The sequence below is a fragment of the Orbicella franksi genome, chromosome 9 (genome assembly GCF_964199315.1).
Source record: "Orbicella franksi chromosome 9, jaOrbFran1.1, whole genome shotgun sequence".
Classification (NCBI taxonomy): domain Eukaryota; kingdom Metazoa; phylum Cnidaria; class Anthozoa; order Scleractinia; family Merulinidae; genus Orbicella; species Orbicella franksi.
The window spans coordinates 10102647-10130014 of record NC_138153.1 but is presented as its reverse complement, the minus strand read 5'-3'; the positions used below and the strand labels follow the sequence as shown (position 1 = coordinate 10130014).

Below are 27368 nucleotides of genomic sequence, written 5' to 3'. Positions count from 1 at the left end.
TACACGATGTAGCGAGTATTATTCAACAAATGTGAATTCTTATGCTGTAAATATAATTACTGTTAGTTACATAGATAGTGAATGAAACATGCAAGTTGTATTTTCCTGATAGGAGCCATTTCTAATTAGAAAATATGATATATGCTGTCAGGCTGCTTTAAATTTTACATTTTATATATATGTCTGAATTTATGAAAACCGTGTCAAACTTGGAGCAAAACTTTCGCGCCTGCCTGCCGGAGGCTTTTGCGGTGCTTGAAAAGCCAGGGGTGCTTCCGTCAAGGAGGGTTGGGAAGATAGCCCTGGTGTCTGGCTACCAGCTGATACCAAGCGGGGCCGCCAGGTTCTAACCCCAGGGGGGTGGGATGGGTCACAGAGAGAGGCATTTTCGTCAGTTAAACTGCCCATTTTCTTTGCAGGACAGCCTTGGCCAGCAACGCCCTACAGCCAGCCAGACAGAAGCAAGGTGGGTGAGTAGTCTGTGTGTTGACAGACTGCATGTGGTTGATTGAGCGAAAAAACCTGTGTATTTTCTTGGAGAGAGTGTTGAAATTAGCACGGTTTTCATAAATCCAGACATATATCTAACCGAATTCGCAAAAACATGCCCGCATTGACTCAAAGACAGTCACAGCGGCCAGAAGTCCTCTGACCACCCCCGTGGCTAGGAGATTGGTCCCTCACGCATGCACGTGGCATGGACCACTCCAGCAGGGTGCCATGTCAACACAGAAGCCTCAAACAAGGTCAAACAACTGAGTAAAATACCCAGAAACACAGTCAATATCAAGCTTATTTAACACTGAAAACTCAAGGTCTAGCTAGTTGGGGGTGTCAGTACAAGACACCCTCCCCTCCTCCCTGCTTTTGACAGCTGGCCGCCAGCAAGCCACAAGCAGATAGGCCAATCATTGGGCCATGTGCCCATCCAGGCCTTGACGGAGCCCCCCTCTTTGTATAAGGTCGCCGGCCTAGCCTGGATTCGGGCTTCGCCTGAATCTAGGCAAAAACCTAGCGGGCATGTTTTTGCGAATTCGCTCAGATATATCTGATATCTTTCAAGTTTTTTGTTTTTAAATTACACCACGTTCACATATTCCATTAATTAATTAATTTATTTTATATCACACTACGTTCACATATTTCATTAATTAATTAATTTATTTTTAAAGGTTTTTTGTTTCGAATTAAATTGTAAATAATTTTAACTTTATGTAGATAAGGTAAACTTTAATGATTGTCATTTAAATAAAGTCTTTCATTTTCATTTTTCGTAGATAGTTTATCAAGTTTCAACTGTTACAGTACATTACTGAATTGTGTAAAAATTTTACAAAATATTGAATAACTTAAGAAACAATGCAAAGAGAAACGAAGAAATTAAAACAACTATTATCACTATTTTTTAAATTAAAACAACTATTTTTCGTAGATAGTTTATCAAGTTTCAACTGTTACAGTACATTACTGAATTGTGTAAAAATTTTACAAAATATTGAATAACTTAAGAAACAATGCAAAGAGAAACGAAGAAATTAAAACAACTATTATCACAGCCACTTCATTAACACAGCCGTTTCATTAGTTCGACAAACGTATAACAATGGGTAACTTTGTCTGCATGGCTACATTTTGAGGATGGCATTTCATTAGCGCAGTCATTTCATTATTAGGGCCACCCATTACCATGACAACCTCATGAGTTTGTGAAATTGTAAGCTTGGCCTCGTCATAGCACAGCCATCTCATTAATAGACCTTTCTTATTTGAATGGACTTAGGAATGCACTGCTGGGGAACGCCACTTCATTACCACTTACACATCATCAGTTGCACCAACTCTTTAGCAATGACCACGTTATTAACACGCCGCCCTCGTTAGCATGATTACTTCATTAGAACTTTAGCTTATTAGTAGGGCCAGTTTCTTAATTACTTCGCAAAAGTCCTCGTTAATATGGTCCCTTTGTTACTGAAGTCACCTTAGTATTTAGGCCTTCCATTAAGATGGGTACCTTGCCAAGATGATCATCGTGAAGCGATAACAGTTCGTTTCAGCACTGCTACCTTATCTATACCACTACCATCTTATCAGAGGGTTATCTCATTAGCAGGGCCACGTGACCGTTGCTTATAAGCACCACCACGCTGTTAACACAGCCACTTCACTGACACATCCAAATCGTCGACTCGTTCTTTTCCTTAGCGGCCTTAGCATACTCAAGGGAGAAAGGAGGGAAAAAATTGGCACTTACTTTCTTGATCAGTGTGGGGAACCGTGCCCCTAGTATATTGCTATTAATTTGCTATAAACTGTTATTTCAGCTAAACCAGGTATGTCTAAATCTCTATGGAACAAATCTCTATCAAATCTATTTGACTTTGATAATTTCTGTTAATTTTCATTAACAGGATATTCTCGTGATTTGCATCAATGAATGCACCATATCTATTGGCGCACACTTGCACATCGTCTTGCTCCAGATTTCTTTCCACTTGACGCAACATCTTGCTGATGTTCCTTAATGTCTTCTCCTCCCTCGTCTTCCACTTTTGCATACCTGCTCGAATCGTACTCGTCCATGTTGATCAGTTCTAGGTAAGTCTGAAATAACAGAATAAGTAATCAACATTTATCTAAGTGCCAGTGGCAGCTTTTGAAGTGCTCAAAGTGAATATCTTAGGAGTTAGAAGTAGCTAGAAGTCAAGCTGGTGTTTTGTAAGATCCTGTTCGTTACATGACCTTGGAGGAATTGTTCAAAAGAGATCGAGAAGAGCGCACTGGAAACGGGGGTCTTGTATGATAAAAATAAGCTAATGTGCTTAAAAGTGACCATATGTGAGAGACTGATTAATTTCCTTTTCTATTGTTTATGTTGAAAAGCGGTAGTGAAAAGTGAATTTAGTTGGTACATACCGGTAAATCGCATATATATACACTGATGAATAATTATTCATATTCATAAATTGTCGTCCCCTTTGGAAGGGGAAGATAAATTTCTGACAATTTATGCATGAAAGGGGGGACACATTATAAAGAATACAATACAGAGTAGATTATCAATTGAAGAAACTGTACAAGATGTATGAAAGGAAAAATCAGTTTCGAGAATTATGCTCATCAAACCCATTATTACAAACCGTGTCACGAATATAAGACTCCATTCTCTTTCGCAGATTTTCAAAAGAGGGACGGAAGTCAGGGTTGATGTTCCAGCACCTCACCATAATGTCATACCTGAAAAAAAAATCAATGTTATCAATGATCAATCATGTCCTGATTAGTTACCGAATTGAACTGAAGGCAACAAGCTAACAAATTAATTAAGGCTCTACAGAATCTCAAGGAGGCTCGATCAATTAAGAGCACCAAAAATTCTTTTTGCAATGTTCGATGCCTTGGAAAAATCAGATAGGATTTTAACAAAGGCGACCATTATGATTACACTTTTTATCTTGGCTCGAAATGTCATGAATGTGGTTCCAGGCTTTGTCATAACATTTCTAGTGACGTCTGTCACGCGCGTACGCAACCGGCTAATACATAATTTCAGAACAAATCGCAAACGATGGGCATTTTACTGTGTAAGTCTTGACGAGTAGTAAACTCGGTGGTTAAACACTAAACTTGAACCTCTTTATGACGTTTTCAAGAGTTTGATGCCAAAGTCAGTGGAAGAAAAAGTTGCAAAAATCACAGTGACTAAGCAACATAGTAGGCGCAAACCTATTTTCTGATCTTCCTACAAATTCTCGATGTTTAACTTATCTTCTACCCTCACAGGCAGTACAGGCCCAGCTTATTCCTTGGCTTTAAGACAAGCTGAGTAGTCCTTGATTTTTAAAGTTCTCGGTAATTTTCCGGTAACCGTTTTGGCGAGATTGGACGCAAACTGCACACTTGACTGCCATCGGTTTAAAGTATTGATAATATGAGATTTAAATATCTAAACAAAACCTCAACAGAATGCATTATTAAAAGTTTCAAATGTGTAAGTACCAGACGGAATGTCCATGAACGCAGAAGACAATTGAGAGTGACAGAATCTGTGTATCATTGTTTTCATTGTTGTGTCCGATGCGTTTGCAGCCTAGGGGAACCCCGTTATTACGAGGTAGGGGATGCTTATCGGAAAAATTGAAAAGAACTTTAAGAGGTACCATGATCCTTCCTTACAGGCGTGGCTTGATTTTTTTTTTCACCCTTAAGAGGTACCAATTCTAAAACAACAAATCATCTCCTGTCATATTTTTTCGGCTCAATACCCTAAAGGTGTGGAAGGCGCGGTGGCCTCATGGTTAGTGCGCTCGACTTCGGAGCGAGCGGTCCGGGCTCGAGCCCTGGCCGGGGACATCGCGTTGTGTTCTTGGGCAAGACACTTTACTCTCACGGTGCCCCTCTCTACCCAGGTGTATAAATGGGTACCGGCGAACTTAATGCTGGGGGGTAACCCTGCGATGGCATGTCATCCAGAGGGGGGTAGAAATACTCCTAGTCGCTTCATGCTACTGAAACCGGGATAAGCTCCGGCCTGATGAGCCACTTGGCTTGTATGCAGACTTTACCTACCCTACCTTACCGCAAAGGTAACTCTAAAGCTCCCGCTGTGGACCTTTTGAGGCTTAACACCCTGTCGCCGTCTTTGCCTTTAATCGCTAATAACATAATGGAACACGGAACCAGAACCTACAAAGATTTGTCGACATGTGGTGGCTTTGGCATCTTGTAACCTTGTTTAATTTCCACTATTGTCCTGGCTTCTGACCAATCCGGATACGGAATGCCTCCTGTTGTGGGATCAGTTTAGAGTCTTGTTAGGGGGCTCATTAACATATATATTAAGTTATGTAGGCATATACACCTTACTCGCTAGGGGGTATTGTTGTTCAGCTGTCTCATTCTAAAATATGGTCATGAATTTTGCTTCTTGATATTACGCTAAGTTTAGAAGTTATTAAGTTTAGAAGAACTATTTGATGTAAAGATAGCACGACTTTTTGTCTTGGATAATTAGAAAGCTGTAGTATTTTCCTGATTGGACTGCAATTAAATCTCAAGCCTTGCCTCTTGATTTAATTTATTAGCCCAACTTGCACCAAATGGCTTATTTTCCGAAACATAACTAATCCTACAAGTAACTTTAATTAGCTCATCTGTAGCTGTCTGTGCTAACACTGAAATGAAAATCACGACTACGTATGGGAAAATGACAAATAACTTACCAATGGTGAATATTTCATATAGGACAATCCCATAAGACCACCTGTGAATAGTGGGTATGGCAGTTTGTAAACAATGAGAATCAAATGTACTTTAGAACTTAGGTCCGTTTAAGAATCTTGGAATGTATTCAAAAAAATTACTTGCTTCTGACCAGTTAAAACCAATATAATTAGCTTCAAATTCTACTCCATATAATGTAATGCTACAATTCAGTGGCGGATCCAGACCTTGAGCTAAGGGGAGGCGGTTGTGGTTTGTTTGCCCTGCCGGCTTTTCTTCATTCTGCGATTTCTTCGGTTTTTACCCAAAATGAGGGGTGGGGGGGCTCTCCTAAATCCGCCACTGCAATTAGCACAGCAATTTCCATAAAGAATAACAAAAACTTTGAAAGCTGTCACATTCGTCCATTTTCCGCACCAATTTTATTATAATTTCAACCCGTGCGGTATTTTTGAGTAACTGACGTCATTTACTCCAATTCTCAGCCAAGACTTGGAACAAGAAAAATTAATGGCGGCCGTAAATTCTCGGAAATAAAGGTCCAAACCACGTGAGTTCTAATGTTCGTAATAGATTGAAATTTGGCAAGATATCTAGGAGAGACCTATTGTGTACGAAAATGTAAAAAGAAAGAAACAAAAAGGACATCAAGAATGTGACCATAGGAGTACTTTAAATACGGGAAACAATTTTTTGTACCACGTTTCACAACACTAAGAAGAGAGTTGAGGACTTTGGAAACATGATAAAATAAGGTGTCGAATGTTCGATATATCTTCTCAGTCAAGGCTAAGGAAAAAACAGAGAGATTATTTGACTATAATGATTAGATATCCAAACACCATCACTGTAAGTTATGATTTCCTGTGTTTTAACCTGTTGAAATATTAATGCGTTTAAAAACCTGGGCGAAGGGCTAAGATCTAAGCCCCACTTATTTATACATACACATCACTTAATGGTGAGAGTTCTGCAATATTTCCAAACAGAATTTCAGGTGCCGTCCATTTGACTGGGATGCAGCCCTGTGAAATAAAACAGTTGTACACAACTTGCTTAGAGACAGATGGAGTAGTTTTCACCTGAATGTCTGAAGTATTTCACATTAGCTTTGTCTTTGCATCAAAGCTGGTTTTCACTGAGGCATAAGTATAAGTAACATACGCATCCGAAGTGCGGTGCCGCTAAATAGCTCCTCAAACTAAGTAGCTAAGTAAAACCATAACAACAACGACGTTATCATTGCGATAGTAGAAGTCAATGATAGGCTCAGTAATCTGACGCCAGTAAATTGTTCATCCATGTTATGCTTGTTTATAACTAATGTACCTTTTTGGCATTGCCATGCCCGTATTTGAAGGTCTGATATGCCAGTCCAAAGTCAGTCACCTTACAGATGTAGTTTTTATCAACTAGCACATTTCGAGCTGCGAGGTCACGATGGATTATCTACAACATTAAAACATAGCATAAATTATTCACAGCACGCTCGCCGACCCACTAATACTTTGAAATACACTTTAGGGAAAAAAGCTCCTTATAAGCTCTTATACAATCAAGTTAATTTGAATTTGAGACATGCACGCTATCCTCAAGTTTAGTAGATGAACTCTTACCCCTCTTGATCCAAGGAACACCATGCCTGTCGCAATCTGTTTGGCAAATGATACAAGGTCATATATTCCCAGCTCTTCAATACTTCCCTCTCCGAGATGGTATTTGTCATGAATTCCCCTGCTTTTTCTCAGCAAACCAAGCAAATCTCCGAGGGCCAAATACTCCATGACCATAATTGGATGCCCTTTGAATACAGATGTAATGTAAATTTTAGCTACAACTTAATTAACCCACCGTTGAGGATGTCTTCTCAGCGTAGTGGACAATTAACGTGATATTTATATCATGTTAAAATGGCTCGAGATTAAAAGTTCAAAACCCAAGATCACAATATAGAATTCTTCAAAAATGTGAAAAAAATAAACGGCGCGATAGATAAATACATCTAAGCCATGGTTAACAGAAGAAACATTTAATAGTCTTCTAAATAACGCTTACATTGAGTGGAAACAAAACATTCTACGTCATCGAGTTATGATATAATTTCTGTGTTTGGTTTGACGATGGGAAAGGATAGATAAGGTATTTATCGTGCACTGTATCGTGTTACGCAAAGACGTTAAAGACGGGGGTCACGTAAAGAATTAGTTTTTGGTATGCAGAGCAAAATGTGTATAGACATTAAATAAATCATATGCACGAGAAAAAGCCGGAGAAAATATGACCTCTACCTGCGAACTGCACGACAATTGATTTAAACTGGAAACACCTGCTAAAACCCTTATAAAGCTTACACCAAGAGGAAGGTTAATTTGTTAAAACCGACATCTAAAGCGAGTAGAATGACACATTTTGGTATATTTTGCTATGGAAACGTGAAGAGACCATGACACAATTTTGGCATTGGAAATTAGTCATTTTACTTTAAAGTATTACCTTCAGTTGTAACACAGCCAATAAACTTAATAACATTTGACTGTTCAGTTTCTCCGAAAAGCTTTCCTAGTTCAATCTCTCTCATCAAAGCTTTTCTTCCTTCCTCTCCAGAAGTGGCTGCAAAATGTGAAAACACCAGAGCGTAATCGATATATTGCTGTTTGCATCTTGTGCAGGAAACAGTTTAAAACAGATTCAAATCTTACGAGTAAAGCACTTTACAGCAACCGTCTGAATTCCAAGTTTTCCATCTGGGTGACTCAAACGTGCTCTCCAAACTGCTCCAAATGCTCCATGACCAATGGTCTCCTTGAGAACGATACAGTCACGGGCAATCTCCCATTTATCTGCGTTCTCATTCCTCACCCTTAGCTCGACCGCTTCCTCTTCATCATTACTAAATAATTGAGAAAGGTTTACACCTTTAACTGTAAAATTAATGCAAATTATGTTGACACTATGGGTAGTCATTCAAAGAGTCAAAACAACGATTTTAACATCGGCAAGTGATCCAGGTGACCCTCGAAGAGAATATCAAAAAAATTCATTCATTTAATAGTTAACATTTGACTGAACTTACCTGGCCTTAGCTGCACCCCAAAGGACAAATCATGAAACAAAGAAAAAAAAAGGTACGAGCTAGAAAATCTAGAAACCAACATTATCCAAAGCCTTTTGCCTGACCAATTTATCTGGTACAAAATCAGCCATGCCAGGATGTAAGTTGTCCAAGAGACTTCCAAAACAAAGGAAAGTCTTTGAAAGCTGAACTGGTACGAGTTGCTTTGGTTTGGAAGTCTCACTGTACAACTTGCGCTCAGGCATGGCTGATTTTGTACCATGTGACCAGGTCGTGCAAAGGGTCTATTCAGAGGATATACCTCGTGGGGCAACAAGAAATAGATCAGCTGTTGTTGACCCAATGTACTTTTCTTGCTCGGTGCAATGGCATAAAAGATAAGTAGATCAGCAGTGGAATACATTAACATCAACATCGACAGGTGGTCTATGACTTGTTCTACTTACTCATTTACCCATCAAGTATATAACCAAGTCGCTGTTCAAACTAGAGAGCGAACAGCTTAGATGACCGTCCACTGACAATAACAAAGAATCCAAAACAAATAAAAGAACCCAAGAAATCGTGCATGCAATTGTCCACAAACAAAATTCGTCTACTGTGTGCACTTAACTTAGTGGTGGAGTTTTTTTTGCCGGGCTATTCTTGCTATTTAATTATCCTCCAAACATTCCTTTTACATAAACCTCTCAAGTATAATTTTTTGGAAAGAAATATCATGAGTAGCGAAATCTTCAATTGTTCACGCATTCCTACGATTACACATTTATTATATCACTGAGAAAATTACCAACACGCCAGTATAAATTTGCACTGCCATGCAAAGTTAAAAGTAATATTTAATAATTTGGCCTGCTTTCAGCCAATCACATTGAAGTACATATTCTCAGTCATACAGTAAAAAGATTTATCATTCCGTTTATTTTGTTCTTTGAGAACCTACCACGTGAACTGCAAATGCCTGAAAATAAAGGTCTGCTCGTGCGCAATACCGTCTAAATGTGTTTTGCTGCAATTAACAGTCTGCTCATGCATTCGAAATTTTAACCAGGCTCTTGTGTGAAAAATATCAGATCTCTTCCCTGAGCTGTCAGAGAGTGATTTAAATATCAAAACAAACTTGGTGATAGAATGATAAAACAATTATTCAACTCGAAAATCGCAAAATATCGTGATCTATCGTGATCTCGTAAATCAGTTATTTGTCTCAGCCTCCGGCTTCGGGATATAATAGATCTGCTCGCCGCTGACAAATCACGATATTTTTCTCGACTTCTTCCAATCATTGTTAAGTACTCACCAAGATCGCTCGCTAAGTCACTTCCACTCACCTCGTTGTCGACATCTACCAATGCAACAGCCAATCACAACAGCGCAAACAATCAAAGCAGATATAGGCCCGACAATGTAATACCACTCAAGAGAACCACCGGATGTTGAAGGTGTAGCTGTCGAGACATTCGAGCACAGAAATGTTGCTATCAGCACGTATTTAATGGTAAGAAATATGATGAAAAAAGAGTCCGGAGTTTTTGGGTAATTATTCTGCCTAATTGAACCAAATTACTATCTAATTTTCTTCTGTGACTAAGAGTTTTCATGCTGTGAAATAGCTAAGCGGGGAAATCTTAAAAATCCTGAATCAATTAAGGTTTACCCTTGCTGAGATAGGAGGGTGCTTTTCAGGTCCTTTTCACCAACTTCGACTTTGAAATGAAATTTGATGACGTTTTTGAAGTTTATCTGGAAACAGTTTGGTATGACACGTCATTGTTGAAGAAACTTGATGTTCCCATGGCAGCCGTAGTATGACAGGTATGTTTGATGAATTTCAAATACTCCTGTTTTTAATGCAAACTTGCAGTTACTTTTATACGTTTTGGATACATTTGGCTGTAAGCGAGAGCCAAAGAAGCCCCTCCCCCGGTCCCCGGGGATTCAGAAACGCCGGTTTGAATCTGTTTATACTGCTTGACACCGGATTGGGTAGCTAAGTTTTGTTTTTTTTTTTCCTTCTTTCACCAGGCTATGTGCACGTTATTGTACATAGTCTTGCAGTTCACAGCCTTTCTAAATCCTCTTCAAAAAGTTATTTAAATTTACTTTTAGCTTTTTATTCTGTACTTTGGACCGATTGAACATTTCCCACATCATGCATGCGTTATCTTGTTCTTAAAGGGGCTAGGTGACGGTATTTTAGGTAATTTTGCTTAATTTTGTCAATTATCAACTCTAAACGTCAAATTCGCAGAGCAAAAGTGTTTCATTTGCAAAATCACGGCCACATAACAGCTGAGAATTATTTTCCAGCTGTGTAAATGACACTTTGATATAAACTGATATAAATTTGAAAAAAGGTGGGCCGACGTTTTTCAAATTTACCCAAATGCAATCCATTTTAATCCTCCCCAGTTTTGGCCATCCATGTCCCTTCTTGGCTTTCCTGTGTTTTGTTTGAGATCTTCTATAGTTTTAAGTCGCTTTTGTGATATTTTAGTTAATTCTATGACCATTTGATCAGTGCTGAAATTGCCAAAAGTTGTGTGACCTAGCCCCTTTAAATAGTCCATAACTGTGACATATTCAATATGGCTTACCCCTGACTGTGATTTTCACAGTAGCAGACACGGTACCTGCCATATTCTGTGCTTCACAAGAGTAACCTCCACTGTCATCGGGCACAACGTTCTTAATATAAAGCGTAATTTCGTCACCTAGTCGCGGACCGATGTGTGCTCTTGGAATATCTGAGGCGCTGTTTTTCTTCCATTTGATATTCATTGTCACTCTATTGACTTTGCAAGTCAGTTTAAGTGCATCTCCTGCCATTAGAGTGGGGTAATCTTGGGGAATAATTTGGGAAGTGGGTTTCTCTGTTTAAGAAATAAGAAGTCAGTGTAATCAACCATTTAGCACATTTACCCCCCATTAGGAGATAAACCTATGTACGGACAAAAGTTGAAATTAAAGGTGCTACTGAAAGGCAATTCAAGTGTAGCTAGACTGAAATTTAGAGGCAGGCATAATAATAGCTTAACACTACGATCCACTAATCCTCGACTCCGAAAACAAAATTCGACACTGTTACATTAGATCAGAACTACCGGTTTTTGTCCCAGAAGATACAGAAAAGAAAATAACAGAAACAAGCATTCATAACTTTAAAGGGAATTCTGCGCACTTTACTCCAGAAACAGATAACACACCATCTAACAGTGTCTTCCGAAAAAGGATGTATTGGTGACTGCTTTCCTCTTGATAACTATGAATTAAAATATGTTTTTTTTATTTCTTTATTTTATTTTCATTGTAATCAACAATGATTTAGATAAACATATACAGGCAAAAACTAACGATAGATAAATCCGACGTTTCGGCGACATCTTGGCGCCATTGTCAAGGGAAACTAATTAAATATGCGATTTCAAGAGTAACTAAGAGTTCAGAGTTTCTAATTTGCATAAGTTAGACAAAGACTTTAGCGCGAACTGAGTCTGATTGTACATTTAAACACGGTCGTAATTGTTTAATGAGTAACATCTCATTAATGAGACAATCAAACTTGTTGTGGCATTTTTTCAACACGCTAAAACAATTGCGAAGGTCATCCGGAATCCTGCCTGCGTGTCTACTATCATAGTGATTGCGTACTGACGAGGTCTAGCGAACCTAAGCGAACCTAAGCCTCAGCTCATTGATCAACAATGCGTTGTGTATAACTTCAAGTGTGACCAGTGCGATGCTGGTTATGTCGGTTACACCCGTGGCCATCTGTTCGTACGCGTTGATGGACATAGAAGCAAGACCTCGTCAGTACGCAATCACTATGATAGTAGACACGCAGGCAGGATTCCGGATGACCTTCGCAATTGTTTTAGCGTGTTGAAAAAATGCCACAACAAGTTTGATTGTCTCATTAATGAGATGTTACTCATTAAACAATTACGACCGTGTTTAAATGTACAATCAGACTCAGTTCGCGCTAAAGTCTTTGTCTAACTTATGCAAATTAGAAACTCTGAACTCTTAGTTACTCTTGAAATCGCATATTTAATTAGTTTCCCTTGACAATGGCGCCAAGATGTCGCCGAAACGTCGGATTTATCTATCGTTAGTTTTTGCCTGTATATATTTTCATTGTTTTTGTTATTTTAGGTAATTACCTAAAATACGAAGAGTTGAGGTTGAGCTTGCTCTGCTCGCCTTGTTTTTTGCTGTGCACTTGAATGTACCATTCATGTTTTTTGTCACGTTTGGAAGAAGCAGTTGGTATCCCTCCTCGGTGTGTGTCTCAATTGCAAGCGAAGGGAGGCTTCCATCATTAAACTCCCAGGTTATCGCCGGTTTTGGAAAACCCGTGGCTTTGCAGATAAACTTAATTGTCTTCCCTTCAGGAACGGTTTGGTTTCTTGGAGACACAATAACCTGAGGAGAGACTTAAGGGAACAATACTTTCCACTTAGTAGTTTTTTTTTTTTTTTGCCTCAAAATATTGCTTTGGTAATGACTATTATCGAGTCAAATTGTCCCTTTTAAAATAGTGACCAATGGTTTAATTTGATAATAGGTGAATGTATGAAAGATCTTAACTTTGAACTTCAGAGAGAGATATAAAGACACGAATGATCATCACTGCTATGCAGGCAAGTTAAGCAGTTGTGAAGATACATTTCAACCAAGAACGGCTTTGAGACATACAACTCTCAAGCGAACTCTCGGAGTCCCTACCGAATTCAGAAAATAATTAAGAAAGCAATGCCTTCTCATTGTAACACTGTAGATAATTATAGCAAAAATAACTTGCCCACGACTGCCATTAAAGTCTGTGTATTATTCCTTGAAATATTGTGAAGTAAAAAAGTCGTTTACCTGTTACGTCAATCCAGAATATTGCTTGAATTTTTCCAGCCCAATTTTCTGCACCGCATCCATACCAACCTGCGTCCTCAAAAGTCACCCTGTCAATAGTGAGTGTGTTTTCTTTTATACCAAGGTCCAATCCATCTTTAGTCCAGTTGACCTCTGGTGGGGGATCTCCCTTCACATAACATTTGATTGCAAATGTAGAGTTTAATTGAACATACTGATTCTTGAGTAGGGGATTTTTTTTAGGTGGAACTAAAACAAAAACAAAATAAGAGCAAATTTTAATGTCACTGAATTGTTTGAGGCGAAGATCAGTTGGAATCCCCTTTTTAGGAAGGTTGTCCAATACACAGAAACGGAGTCCAATGGAATGGCACTCAGTCCATTGGTAATCCATTGGTGAAATGTCTCCATATGGGGATTTATAAAGACTAAGAATATTTCCGATGGCTTCAGGTTGAGTGGGGGTCCATTCTACTCGTCCATTGGTAGCAATGGAATTGCACTTATTCGATTGGTGTTGCATTGGTGAAATGAATCTCATTTAAAATCGTAGAATATTTCCAATTGTTTCTGGCTGAGTAGGGGTGAATTCTACTCTTCCATTGGTATCAATGGTACGATTGGTGTCAATGGAATTGCACTTATTACATTGTATTTAGTGTGTGCTTGGGCTCGCACGCTTAAAGAACGAAGCGAAGACTATACATATTGCATTTAGTGTGTGTTTGGGCTCGCACGCTTTAAGAACGAAGAATGTAAATTATATTTAGCGTGTGTTTGGGCTCGCACGCTTTAAGAACGAAGAATATAAATTGTATTTAGCGTGTGTTTGGGCTCGCACGTTTTAAGAACGAAGAATATACATACTGTATGTAGAGTATTGTATTTAGCGTGTGTTTGGGCTCGCACGCTTTAAGGACGAAGAATATACATTGTATTTAGCGTGTCTTTGGGCTCGCACACTTTAAGAACGAAGAATATACATATTGTATTCATTTAGCACTTTTGGGATCGCACGCTTTATGCAAATACAAATGGCATACCGATCGGCTGTCTACTTTTCCATTGGTACCAATGGTACCAATCGACAAATAGTTTACGCGCGCCCCTCGCTTGTTAATATATGCAGTTTACAAATGGTATACCAATCGACTAACTACGTTTCCGTTGGAATCGATTTGCACCAGTGGTAGCAATGGCACCAATCGACAAGGCTACTTTAGTGATCATTTACCAATGGTACGATTGGTGAGGGTGTTTTGACGATTGGTATCTGTTTGTGCATATTGGACATGTGTGGAGGTTTTAATAGCTTTTGATGTAAATCACTTTTTCTTTCTATCAGTCTTTTTAAAGGCTCCAAATTTGCTTCGAATTGTGTTGTGAATGTTTGTCTGCGTTCACCAGAAACAGTGTGCCTGGGGCTGGCATAATGAGAATCCGCTTAAACTAACTTCTGTACTGTAGCAAACAGACTAATGTTTGTTGTATTCGTGACGATGAAATTTGTTGACAATAATAAAATATGTTGAACGAGCGTTATCGTAGTCGTTCTTTCCTAAGGACCTAGTAATTGCCGGCACCAGATGGCTCAAATTTGCTCCCCTTGCTCTGTGTGTCTGGTCAATTACTGGTGAAGAAAAATCGCAATATTTTGATGGATACACTAATTATTGCAACTGCCCCTTCTAACAACTTTAACTTCCATTATGAGATAACACTTTTGATTTCCGACTGATTTTTACTACACTGAAGATAAAAAACGCCGACGTGAACAATGTTCGCCCAAGACTACTACTACAAGAAAGGGAGATTTTTCAAGGAAGACCCGTTTTATTTTGACGTTCATAAATGTTAAAAGGCAAACAAAAACAAGGACTTCTCTGGACTTACCATCAACAGTAACATTTATGATGGCATCAGCAACACCACCGGAATTTTGTGCCTTACACTTGTACTGCCCCTCATCTTTATCTGTTAACTCTTCTAGGATCAAATTCGGGCTCTCCTCATCCACCAAAAGTATGTTGTTTTTATACCAGGACACTTGTGGCTTCGGGAAACCTGCTTTGATGACGCAAGTCAGATTTAACCTGTCCTCCTCTAGCATGGTCCAGTTTGGTCCTAATAATTGGACCTTAGGGGGAACTAAAGAAAAACAGAGGAACACAAAAATGTAATAAAGTTGTATAATCAGAGTGTCTAGGAGAAAGATTTTAAATATGATTTATTTCATTTTAGAAAGCTCAATAAGACATGAAATGTTTCAAAGAGTTGGACTGGAGTGAGGCCTGGAAAACAAACCCCAAATCATTTGTTTGACATGTCTGGTAGTCCACAGTATTCTGTCCTTGAGCGGATTAGTGTGCCTCAATTTTTTAAATAAATGCTCCAATTATTTTCTGAATAATTGTTTCCGAAACTGATTTTGGGCAGGTTTGTATCGTATCCAATAACCAGGAAATCCTTATCGATCAATATGCGCTTTTTTTTTTTTCTGTTTCCAGATTTAGATAAAATGAGCAGTTTTATCAATTATTTATTAGATTTTTACTATTCAAAGGACATCGTTACTCATGTTTTGTTTACATTTATTTCCTTTTTTAGTCCATTGCATCTCTTTCTTTTTTTGATTTTAATTTAGTTTTCCTTGAATATGGTGTAATAAAGTATAATGCAACTGATGTGTTTTGTAATTTGTAATGTACCGTTTGTGGAAGAAAAAACAAGATGAAACGTTTACTCCATTTCCATTTGTGGCATTCAATAACTACAAGGTAAAAGGCGTGCTTGGACAGTCTTGCACGAGTCCGTGAACTTCAGTGGCGGATCCAGACCTTGAACTAAAAGGGGTGGGGGGAAGGCTTTGTTTTGCTTCTCCTGCCGGACTTTCTTCCTTCCGTGATTTCTTCTTTTTTCACCCAAAAGAAGGGGGGGGGCGGGCCCCCTGGACCCCTCCCCTAGATCTGTCTCTGAACTCATCAGTTGCAACGCTTTGCTAAGGCAAAATCAATATGAATTTTGCTTTTGAATTTTACAAATTTTTCATGAAAGCTGCTTTTCTTACCAATAATAGAAACGGTTATGTATTGGCGTCTTCCCGTCGTCCGCTCAGTTCCCCTGTTCTGCTCTACGGTGCAAATGAATTCTCCATCGTCGTCTTTAAAAACTGGATTAACATGCATGTTCCCATCAGGTTGTTGCCTAAATCTTTGCCTATCCAGTCTTTTTCCATCTGTTCTGGTCCACGTGAACCTAGGGGCTGGATTTCCCTCAGCACTACAGTTAAGGATGCCAGGCGTGCCGAAAACAAGGGTTTGATGGAGATCCTTATTAGTAAAACGTGCTGTGGAGGGAAAGACAGCCTGGCTTAAAAAAAATTAAAGAAGGCATAGTTTTTAATGCTTTCTATAAGTTATATGTGAGAAGCAACTTAATTGCTGGAGTCCACCCTGCTAACGGTTGAAAGTCACAACCACTTGAAAGCTTTTGCTTCTCCTCAGTGCTTCATTAGATATTTTCCAATCCATCATTTAAAAATAATTCGACCTACCGTTAACATAGATGGTGTAGTACTGAATGTATTTTAACCCTTTGCATGCATATGTTCCACCATCGGACAGCTTAACGTTCTCTATTGTAAATGTACCATTTCGAAACGTCTTAATCCTTCCACCAGATTCGGAATGGAGTTCTTGGCCTGTGCTGTTATACCACCTGATTAACGTTGTCTCGTTTTTTAGGGTACAGCTGAAGGTTTCTTTTGTGCCAATGTCCATAACCATTGTCTCCATATTCAGAACTTCCTTATCTTCCACTATAACAAACACAGTGTCGGCTCAGATTGGAAACACCTTGAAGTGGATACAATACTGACATATTGGGGAAAATGCAAGGGTATGCTTGTGACTAGTGGTGAAATTAGTCGAAATCGAAACCGTTTGTTTTGCGTATGCATATGTTCAATTTTCATTGCACATGATTTTAAAGCAACCGTTCTTAAATGTGGCAGTTTTCAATTTTGAAGGAAAGAAAACTGTATCTGGAAATATATGCATCATCATACATATCTGACACGTAAAAAAAGTTATGTTATTGTATAGCTGGTGTTTGTAGCCGATATAACACACCAAGGCTCGAAAAACATTTGGATTCCAGCTTTCCCTTTGGGCAAGTAACTCTCAAATTTTGCTTGCCCGGGGCACTTCCCCGCTTGCCCAGGTTATCAAATTCATTAACAAATCATAAGCCCAAAGATGGAAGTTATTCACTTGCATCTTTAAATGTAATAAACCCGTCTGAATTGCTTGTAATCTTCTTAGTTTTGATCACTTTCATGTTCGTGTACTTGCTTGCTATTTCCTGAATTATGAGCTGGGTATCTTCAAAAATCCTTGAGTTCAACTCCTCGAACGTTAAAATCGAAAAAAACAATTTGGCTTCTCCTCTTTAGTTTTGAAACAGACGTAGGGTCGAATTTTTAAAGCTGGTGGGTGGATTACTTTTTTTCATATGGTTGGTTGAAAAATAGTTTCAGTCGAGTGAAAGCACTGAAAGTTTTTTCTGAAGACTTACTTACTAATCAATTTATTTTTAATAGTATTAATAATACTTTTTATTTCGGGCGGCGGCGCCCAAGTAAGCTTATAGCGGAGCTCTGGCGGCCCGAAGGGCCCGAAGGGCCGCTAAGCGGAGCCCCATACTCATATAGGAAAGGAAAGGAAACCCATGGGATGATTTTCTCATGGTTATCATGGCTAGCGGTATTGCTCGTGGGCGCGTACGCACGACGGCGACGACGGAGTCGTGCAACAAGGGGGCTATACTTCAAATAATAGGTTGATAGAGATATGCAGCCTTGGGGCGCTTTCCATTCGACCAAAATTTCCGCAATTTTTTTTTGAAATGGGGGCAAATGGTACGGAAATTTCCAGGGAAAAGTCCCAGAAAATCCCGAAATTGTTGAATTCCCGAAAAGCGAACTATTCAACCCAAAATTCTGGAAATTCCGGGATGAAAATCAAATGGAACGGAAATTTCCAGGAAAATATGTTCTAAAATTTGGGTATACCTCACGAGGTTGTCCTCTTTTTCGGAAATTATGCAAATTCTCAATTTTCTATTCAGCGCTAGTTCTTTTGGCCGCGATTCAGCGAGTTGGACGTCTCACGCAAGGATGACGGCGATGCGTATTCGAAAATGAAAATACTTAAGAGTCATCCTATTTATATGTCGATAAATACCAGCTGCAGCTAAATTCGTGAAGAAAACGTTTTATAAAAATAATGCCCCCGTAGTGTACTTGTTTGTTTTGCGTAGGCTGGATAGGAAATGTACAAAGATTTATAACGCGTGCAGAACCATTGTACGACTCATTAAACCCTTTGTTTGGCGACTTTTTCGCTGACGTTGTGGTTTGTACAAGGTCCCTGCTGTTGTGGTCTATAAAAAGTCACGATGTCGACATATTAGTGTTCGGTTTGCTTCTATATTTGCGATTTAAATCTCGAAGTCATTGAAAAATTCCAAGTGAACAAAACTGTGCGGCTTGTCGTTTTCCACACTGGAAAAGTCTGTACCATTCGCCCATGGAAATTTCCGGAAATTCTTACCGGATTTTTTGGTCGAATGGAAAACGCCCTTGGTTTAAACCGTACTTCTTTGATATTGGACATCCATGTTCTGATCAATTGACACTTGTCAAAACAAGGTATCCACTGACCAGTTTCACGTGACCATATCGCGGGCTCAAGTTTACAGGTCATCGAGGTCACGTGTTTATTGATGTATACTGCTGACCAAGTGCTCGTTTTCAATTGGATCGCAGGCTCATGTCAGGTAAACTCGTTAAAAACAGGGCAGGATTGTTCGGAAGCCGGTTAACGCTAACCCAGGATTAAAAGTTAACCGAATTGTAACTTTTTCTTCTATACAAATCTTTTTTGCTGCTTTGTTTTGTGTGTATGGTGATTATTAAAACTCAAAACAATTTACAGAAAACCTCACCGCAGAGTTACAAAACTCAAATCAAAATTCTACTTTTTCCTGGGTTAGCTTAATCGGCCTCTGAACAACCCGGCCCAGGAGCTACGCTTTTAGGCTGGCCTAAATCTATATATTATTTTTGACAGAAAACTTCTATGTTTCGCCAAAGATCGACGAGGATTTTAGTTGCTTGTGAGGGCTTCGTTTTTGCAGTGGAACTGATACGGCTTCTTTTCGCGTACAGCTTCTACAGCTGTGATACAATTATGTCGAGTTTAGTTTTATACAGTGATACTGGCAAAAGCTCGCAAAAAATAGCTGAAATCTTAAGAAATAAAACGGCGTTTTCGTGCTGAACACGACTATTTTTAGTCGTAGAAAGGAATTTTGATCACGAGCTAGGTAACCATTCCTGAACTGAGAACGGACGGTTTTTTTTAGCCCTACACACGCTCCGATTGCCTGCTTATAGGGATCTGTAACTTATTTTTGGTATTTCAGTATTAGATACATAATAATAATAAAAAACAATTCCAAATCGGTTAATGTAATTATTTCTTACATGGTTCGCACAATGCCTGAGCACCAACGTCACCTTGGCAGTCTACCTCTCCATCAATACGCGCACAGGATGCAAGTTCAGAATCCTGCTCAATGCAGCTCACCTCGGACATCAGAAATGGAAGTTTGCTTTCCTCAACATCTGACCCAGTGAATTCAGCTATAACATTTTTGAAGCCAAGTTGACGGCAAATGACTTGGGCGTCTATAATGTCCCACTTGTTAGGGCAAATCCGTCCCCATTTTCCGCTGTAAAAAACTTCTACTCTTCCACTGTAGTTTGATCTGGCACCATTTAAACGCACAGGGACTTGCGTAATAGAGAACATAATGAATTTTAGTAAACTGCAGCTGGCCAAAAAGAATTCTACAATTGTGCTCTGGTTGTTATAGGGGTAAACAACGGATCTGTTCCCCAACGAGTCGTGTTGGCTGAGAAACGTAGGAGTACCCACTCGATGCAACCTGATGCTGATCTGCAAAATGGTATTCTGCAGGGATTGCTTAGTGGCTGAGGGAAGTGGGTCGAGTTTTTTTCTAAATGAACCAATCACTTGGAGCCGTTTCTTTGAATCAGCCTTCTCCTCCCCCTCTCCCACCCACTCAAGGTACAGCTTAAACCCTCAAGCTAAGTCCAACCGCCTAATTAGTGGCTGTTCGATTTGTTTGTGGTAAATGTAAAATTAAATTCTGCTGGCTTGCACTTAGGCTTGATTACGGGCCACTGTTCGCGAAGGGAGACCGCGCTCCTGACTCGAGAGAGCGGCGGAAATCGAACCTAGCTTGGACTCATATTTTGTCATGTTTCTCCTTGGAAAAAGGAATAGATATAAACGTCTGGCAATTAAACTTTTTTTCTACAAATGCTTCGTTGTTGGTTGCTTCGTGGAAATGATTTTCTCTGATGATTTAGGACAAATTGGATCGTTGTATGTCACTGTTATTGATTGACACTATAAGTCTGTAAAGTTATGATTTTTGCAGAACAAGCACAGTTTGGGTTGGCACAAGCTTGAGTGTTTGTGTCTTCTTGCTTGCCTGACATATCAGTTTCTGCAGAGTAAGGGTTATGAAAGAAACGATTTGATCTTCTTGCTTGCCTGACATATCAGTTTTTGCAGGGTAAGGGTTATGAAAGAAACGATTTTGATAGGACAAATACCTGTGCATAGTTGAGGTTTCTTTTTGTTCGTATTCATGCAGTTCGCCAATGACGAACAGGTACGGCGGATAGTTGCGTTCGAAGTATTGTGGTCATTGTACCGCTCATAGAAGCTGTTCTCAAAGTAACCCATGGCCATGCACGTCAAAATGTTCTCATCTTCGTTCCAGTTTGGGGTGCAAAGTTCATTCCAGGTGTTGTTCTTTTGGATTTCCATCGTGCCAAGGGATGGTTTCCCCCCTTGTGTTTTAAAACGTAGTGGAAAATCTGAAAAGGATAAGGCTTATTACTCTGATAAATCTTACTGCGTTCAGTTAGCTATATAGTACTGTACTTTTAGTTTTAGTACTGTGTTTGTCAAACGGATTTCACTTGCAAATAAGAGTTACGATTGTGTCAAAAAAGTAGAAAAACAAATGACATATTTATTACATAACTTTTTAATGGCACTGAAGTCCCTTTTTTTCAACTCAAACTCCGGGAAAAGGGCTTGTTTGTTGAATACTTCATTGACGAACTGTATTTCCAAGCTAGTGCAGCAAGCTTTCTTTTTGCAGACTAGTCGGAACCTGTGAGTGAGAGGGTCTGGATTAAGTTTAACTGATAGCTGATAGCTGACGAACCTCCCACAATTTAGTCAATAGCTGGCATTCCAGCATCCCCATTCAGAACCTCCTGAAACAGATTGATGAATTTGTTATTCCTATCCACTGAATTCGCGAACTACACATCCTCTTTCTCGTTTTCCTGTGGATGAGCCACCATTTGATGACGACTTATATAATGTTCATATTGAAGTGGTCGTAAAGATCTAATACGATAAATTGTTGATGAGTCAATTGAAGACCTGCAACTTCATGAGATTTTTAAAACTCAGTGGAAAGACCTTTAGCTCTCTCAAGTTAATTAAAGAGTATTACCGCTGTGGATGACAAAAACCGCGGCTAAACTCTTCTGGCCAATCCGTCACAACATTTAGTGGTAAATGGTAGGCCTGAATCTATCTGAATGAAGGGACTTTTTTTTTTTTCATAGTCTCTTCAAAATGAGATAGTATTGATTTTGCATGAAGGACAAGACTGCATCGATGAAACCAGCTGCAATGGCCGTGATTCCATGTATTGGCCAGGCATTGATCCGAACTTGAAGAGGATTGGCAAATTTTCCAGTAAACTCCATAGACCAGAGCCACTGAAATAACAACCTATACCAACAAGCCGACGTCGTGTGAAGCTATCTGTTGACCTGTTTAGTCTCGATGGAAACGAATATCTCTGTTCAGTTCAACATGTATTGGCTTTATTTCCACGCATCAATGAAAGATTCACTCGCTTACTCTCGGTGGACGACTCGAAATAGACTACAAACAAACCTTTGACTTGCGATAACACGTGTTTTTCGACGAACAAGACATACTATAATACAATATAAAAACAGTAACTCAACAATGTCCTGGGAGGGGTGGCTAAGCTATATGTCCAGTCTCTTAGGGGCTCGTATGACTCTTCCACTGCGGGTTTGGGCCTGAACAATCTCATCATCAGTTCGTATAGTGTGATCGTCCGGGTGAGGGTAGCTCTGAAAAGAACTGTTGTTGGTGACTGACGTTTCGACAACCTGAGCGGAAGTCATCTTCAGAGTCAAGTGAATAGTTTTTTTGTCAGTCAATGATGTTATAAGTCTGGTCCGTTGAACATGATTGGTCAGTTTAGCCATGATGGTATTGGCTGAATGACTCGTGTAAAGTTTGTCATCAGTCATTGGTGGGTTTCGATCCGTCTTATTGTTAGTCAAATTGGTCGGTTTTTGGTCCGTTTATTGTTGGTCAAATTAAGTCGGTCTGTTGGAAGTCCGTTTGTCGGTTTCGTTTCCGCCATGGATAAGTCGTTTGTAAGGCGCCAGTAGCTAGTTGTTGACATAGAACAAACGCCACTTAACAGATGTCAACAACTACCGGCGCCTTACAAACGACTTATCCATGACGGAAACGAAACCGACAAACGGACTTCCAACAGACCGACTTAACCCACTTAACCCACCAATGACTGATGAAAAACTTTACACGAGTCTTTCAGCCAATACCATCATGGCTAAACTGACCAATCATGTTCAACGGACCAGACTTATAACATCATTGACTGACAAAAACTATTCACTTGACTCTGAAGATGACTTCCGCTCAGGTTGTCGAAACGTCAGTCACCAACAACAGTTCTTTTCAGAGCTACCTTCACCCGGACGATCACACTATACGAACTACTAATACTACTGGGTTGAAACCATTTACAATCTCATCATCATGACTGATTATTTCTCCTTCTTCTCAGAGTTCCCACTCGAGATTAACTAAGGAATTGAGGAAACAATTTCTCTGTTTGGAACACCTGTGGAAGTAGTTTCTGATAGTGGCTTTCAGTTTAAGTCTAAGATCTTTGAAGATTCCTAAAAAGAATGGGGTTTTCAACGCTCGATATCGTCTCCAACATATTCACAGTCTAAAAGCAAAGCTGAGGCCGCAATAAAAAAAATTGTTGAAAAAATCTCCGTAAGAACTGTGTCTTAGTAACTCAAGCTGAGTTCTGCAGGGGAATGGTGGCAATCCTCAATGCTCAACTTTCTTACACAGAGAGATCGGCTCAGCAGTTATTTAGTACATAATTTTTTCCTAGATTGAAAATCCAAAGGAACAATTTCTGACGTCCACCACAAGAGGAAAAATCCTGCAGGCCAAGAATAAAGAGAAACTGTACTACGATCAACAAACATGCCAAAGAGCTACCTCCGCTCAACCAGGACCCCGTGTTGCAATCCGTTCCTACGTTGTCACTGACTGGTCTCTGTTCTGTGTGGTCTTGAAATCAGATACAATTTTTTCTTTGTCCATAATATTCGCTTTAATTTTAAAAATAATTCTCTTTACAAGGTTAAAAAAGTTAAAACGTAGAAAACACCGAACGGTTTTCGACACAAGGTCATCTTCAACGCTGCTAAATGAACAGTGTACTTTTTCACATGTTTAGTAAACTTTTTGCATATTGTCTCCTATGGAAGAAGGGAGGTATTGTTCTGATCCTCTGTAGAGGCCAGGGGGGAGATATTGTTTTACCTACTAGGAGACTTGGGTCCAATTCAACCCCCAACCCAAGACTACATGGTATCGTCTATCTAACTGGGTCGAAACCATCCATTTGTTATTTTAACATTTTTGATGGAATTGTTATTTGCTATGCGTTGTGTGTCATCGTCAAGAAAACTACCATAAAAACGTTAGTTGTCTTCATTTACCTTCCTGACAGTATTGCTTGGTGCTGCACTCTCTTAAAGCTGCTTTGGGTCCAACACATTGATTTCCACCATACTTTGGCTTTGGATTTGTGCAGTCTCTTGTCCTTGTTTGTATGCCACTGATATTCTTACTACATAGACTCCACTTGCTCCAATCGCTCCAGCCACCGTGAACTTACAAAGAGCAAAAATAAATATCTGAATCAACTGAAGTAAGACATGTATTCATAAACAACTTAAAACTGAATAACATCGACAATTAAAAGCACTCCTCGGCTAATAAAAAATCGAGCCCATAGAAACAGTATGACCAATCTACAACAAGAAGTCCATTCCCTGCTGATACAAACTGAGTAGCACGAGAATAAAGCCCGGGAATATCAGCTTGTTTAAAGAATTGTTTGGAACTTCGTAGAGGATGAACAGCGTTCCTTGCGGTTCCTTAATGTATTGTTAAGCATATCATAACAGATTTACAAGGTATGCGTTAAAATTAGATCATGACAATACCTGTAAATTTGTTGGTGAGTATGTTCATGTCATGTTTCACAAAAAAACAGACGTCACTTCAATGTAAGTAACTGATTAATTGACTGGCAGACAGACTGATAGAGCGACGGACTACCGTGCGGGAGGTCTCGGGTTCGAGCCCCAGACCGGACCAGCACTCAGGGTCTAAAATAACTGAGGAGAATATGCCGCCTTTGCAATGACATCTGCAAATGGTTAGATATTCCAGTCTTCTCGAATGAGGCCGATAAACCGTAGGCCCCGTCTCCTGCATCTTCACTGTTATGGTCAGCAGGGGACGTTAAAGAACCCACACACTCATCGTAAAGAGCTGGGCACGAAGTTCCCGGTGTTGTGGTCTGGTCTTTGCCCATTGTGCTGTTGAAATGCTCGGAGACATTAGCTGTTAAAGCAACTCTACAATCCGAGGGTAAATAAAGTATATTACTACTACTACTACTACTACTACGACGACGACGACGACGACGACGACGACGACGACGACGACGACGACGATGACGACAACTGCTGCTGCTGCTGCTACTGCTACTGCTGCTACTGCTGCTGCTACTGCTACTGACGGACTGACCGAGCGACCGAGCGACCGAGTGACCGAGTGACCGAGCGACCGAGCGACCGAGCGACCGAGAGACCGAGCGACCGAGAGACCGAGCGACCGAGAGACCGAGCGACCGAGCGACCGGGCGACCGAGCGACCGGGCGACCGAGCGACCGGGCGACCGAGCGACCGGGCGACCGAGCGACCGGGCGACCGAGCGACCGGGCGACCGAGCGACCGGGCGACCGAGCGACCGGGCGACCGAGCGACCGGGCGACCGAGCGACCGGGCGACCGAGCGACCGGGCGACCGAGCGACCGGGCGACCGAGCGACCGGGCGACCGAGTGACCGGGGGACCGAGTGACCGGGGGACCGAGTGACCGGGGGACCGAGTGACCGGGGGACCAATTTACCTCCAATTTAATTTACTTTCTAGATAAGAGGGAAACGAAGTCTCGTCTTAATTGAGCCTCATATTTCCATTTTCAATGTACTTTTCGACAGGCGGTCAAATGTTTCTTGATGATCGACTTAGTTTCTTCAACACGGCGGCTGCAGCAAATCTCGAAAATACGCAAACTTTAGACAAGAGTTGCCACAAAACTAAAGAGTGTCCCAAAATGTTTTCGGCAGTTGTTTAAAGCTGTCACAGAGCTATTAAAAAACAGCTGCAACGTGTCTTGGAGAAAAAAGTTCATAAGAGGTTTATAACTAGAGAATATATGCTTTTCATGCCGTCAATGAACTGGTTAACGCCGTAACTATAATACTATTTCAAGGGGAAATCCACAGATAATTCTCGACTTACGCCGACAATCCATGGACGTGACTGAATTTTCGTTAACTCGAATATCCAAATTTGGCTCGATCCGGACTCGACGGTTTTTTTTTTTTTTTAATTACTGTCAAAACATGTACAGTGAATATTAGGAAAAACTAACTTTGTTTTGTTTACCGCAAGACATGGGTCTATCAATACAAAAAGTGTGAGCGAAATCGAATTTTGGCTCTGTCCGCGATTTTGATGGTCATATCTGATTTTTTTACCGACATTGACTCTTATAACTCCTTAGTCTAGCATCATAACCAGCTTACCCGGACCAAGAAGCAGTACTCTGGTTTCAACAACTAGAAGTGAAAGAAATGGAAACTCTGGTATAACTAGAGTGTCTTCTGGCTTGGAGGCGTATTGCCGTAACTCTGTGTGATCTGCAAACCCAATCCCGATGGCAATTATTCTAATTCCTCTTTGTTTTATTGCTGTGGAAACCTGTCTAGGTCCTGGTTCTTTTGGATCACTGAACGGCGTCTGCCGACCATCTGTGATAAGTAGTACTACCTGGAAAAAAACATAAGTTAAAGGGACACAGTCAGCTTTTGGACCGCGCTGACTTGGACACGTTTTCTCACTTTGAAGAGAGTTCACCTCAACCTGTAATCAAAGATACCCGTCGAGTACATCTAGAAATCTGCTTCAATCTTCGTAGTGTTTTGCTTGATTTTCTATCGCTTACAAAAACCTGTTTTTGAGTGTGCTTTTGCGCATCCTATGATATTATTTTATCATATTTGGTTAAAAACAGTATGAATCGCGTCTCTGTGATATGCAAATTAGCTATGAAATGGTATCTAATACGCACGTGCACCAGCTGACTGTGCTCCTTTAATACGCAAATACAGGGAGAGACAGGGGGATACGAGGACAGAGGGGTTGGGGGACAGAGAGGGAGACAGAGAGAGACAGATTTACAAAACGCACGTACCTGTTTGGCATCTGGTCTCATTCCATATTCTTCCCTCAGAACCTCACGATTAGCCGTACGAAGTCCTCGGTTTATGAATGTTCTACTGAACAGTATTGGCCCTTGGATCGATTCAATCTTCTTAATCATGCTCATTTCGTAGTCAGTTGACATGATGAATTCGGTAAAGCGAAATATTAATTGGGCGTCTTCACCAAATGTCACAACACCAATATGGGTTCCGTCTCGACCAACATTAATTACCTTGACTACATCAATAACAAAGAACAACAGAGTGGACCAGTAATATTCTACGCTTCCAGAGGCATCCAAGACAAAACACAAATCAAGGGGGGAGCTGCGGTCGCCTGTGGATCAAAATAAATACTTTGAACAGG

At 40.2% G+C, this 27368-nt stretch overlaps 3 protein-coding genes across 3 annotated transcripts in view; 1 reads left to right on the top strand and 2 right to left on the bottom strand.

Annotated features, from left to right (window-relative positions):
* The window catches only part of LOC145498382 (uncharacterized), a 397197-nt gene that overhangs the window by 118680 nt on the left and 251149 nt on the right, over nt 1-27368 (top strand). The window lies entirely within an intron of this gene.
* LOC145498410 (uncharacterized) lies at nt 1778-3958 on the bottom strand. The gene is made up of 2 exons (XM_081478343.1): nt 3141-3958; nt 1778-2604 (listed from the first exon to the last, which is right to left on the bottom strand). The coding sequence occupies exons 1-2, from the start codon at nt 3225-3227 to the stop codon at nt 2449-2451; spliced, it is 243 nt and encodes an 80-aa protein (XP_081334469.1). The 5' UTR covers nt 3228-3958; the 3' UTR covers nt 1778-2448.
* Nucleotides 5213-27226, bottom strand: LOC145498349 (fibroblast growth factor receptor 4-like). The gene is made up of 17 exons (XM_081478271.1): nt 26992-27226; nt 26324-26567; nt 24159-24332; nt 20874-21140; nt 19713-20021; nt 16719-16982; nt 16233-16511; nt 15059-15313; nt 13166-13414; nt 12460-12732; nt 10894-11169; nt 9618-9744; nt 7923-8113; nt 7717-7833; nt 6840-7024; nt 6172-6672; nt 5213-5263 (listed from the first exon to the last, which is right to left on the bottom strand). The coding sequence occupies exons 1-16, from the start codon at nt 27142-27144 to the stop codon at nt 6544-6546; spliced, it is 3492 nt and encodes a 1163-aa protein (XP_081334397.1). The 5' UTR covers nt 27145-27226; the 3' UTR covers nt 5213-5263; nt 6172-6543.

Coding starts and splice junctions, on each gene's coding strand:
- LOC145498349 (XM_081478271.1), bottom strand. CDS start 27,144: ATGTCAACTGACTACGAAATGAGCATGATTAAGAAGATTGAATCGATC. Junction 20,022..20,873: donor GAAACCTCAACTATGCACAG/GTATTTGTCCTA, acceptor CTATTACGCAAG/TCCCTGTGCGTTTAAATGGT. Junction 6,673..6,839: donor TGTTCCTTGGATCAAGAGGG/GTAAGAGTTCAT, acceptor TTAATGTTGTAG/ATAATCCATCGTGACCTCGC.
- LOC145498410 (XM_081478343.1), bottom strand. CDS start 3,227: ATGGTGAGGTGCTGGAACATCAACCCTGACTTCCGTCCCTCTTTTGAA. Junction 2,605..3,140: donor AGTCTTATATTCGTGACACG/GTTTGTAATAAT, acceptor CTGTTATTTCAG/ACTTACCTAGAACTGATCAA.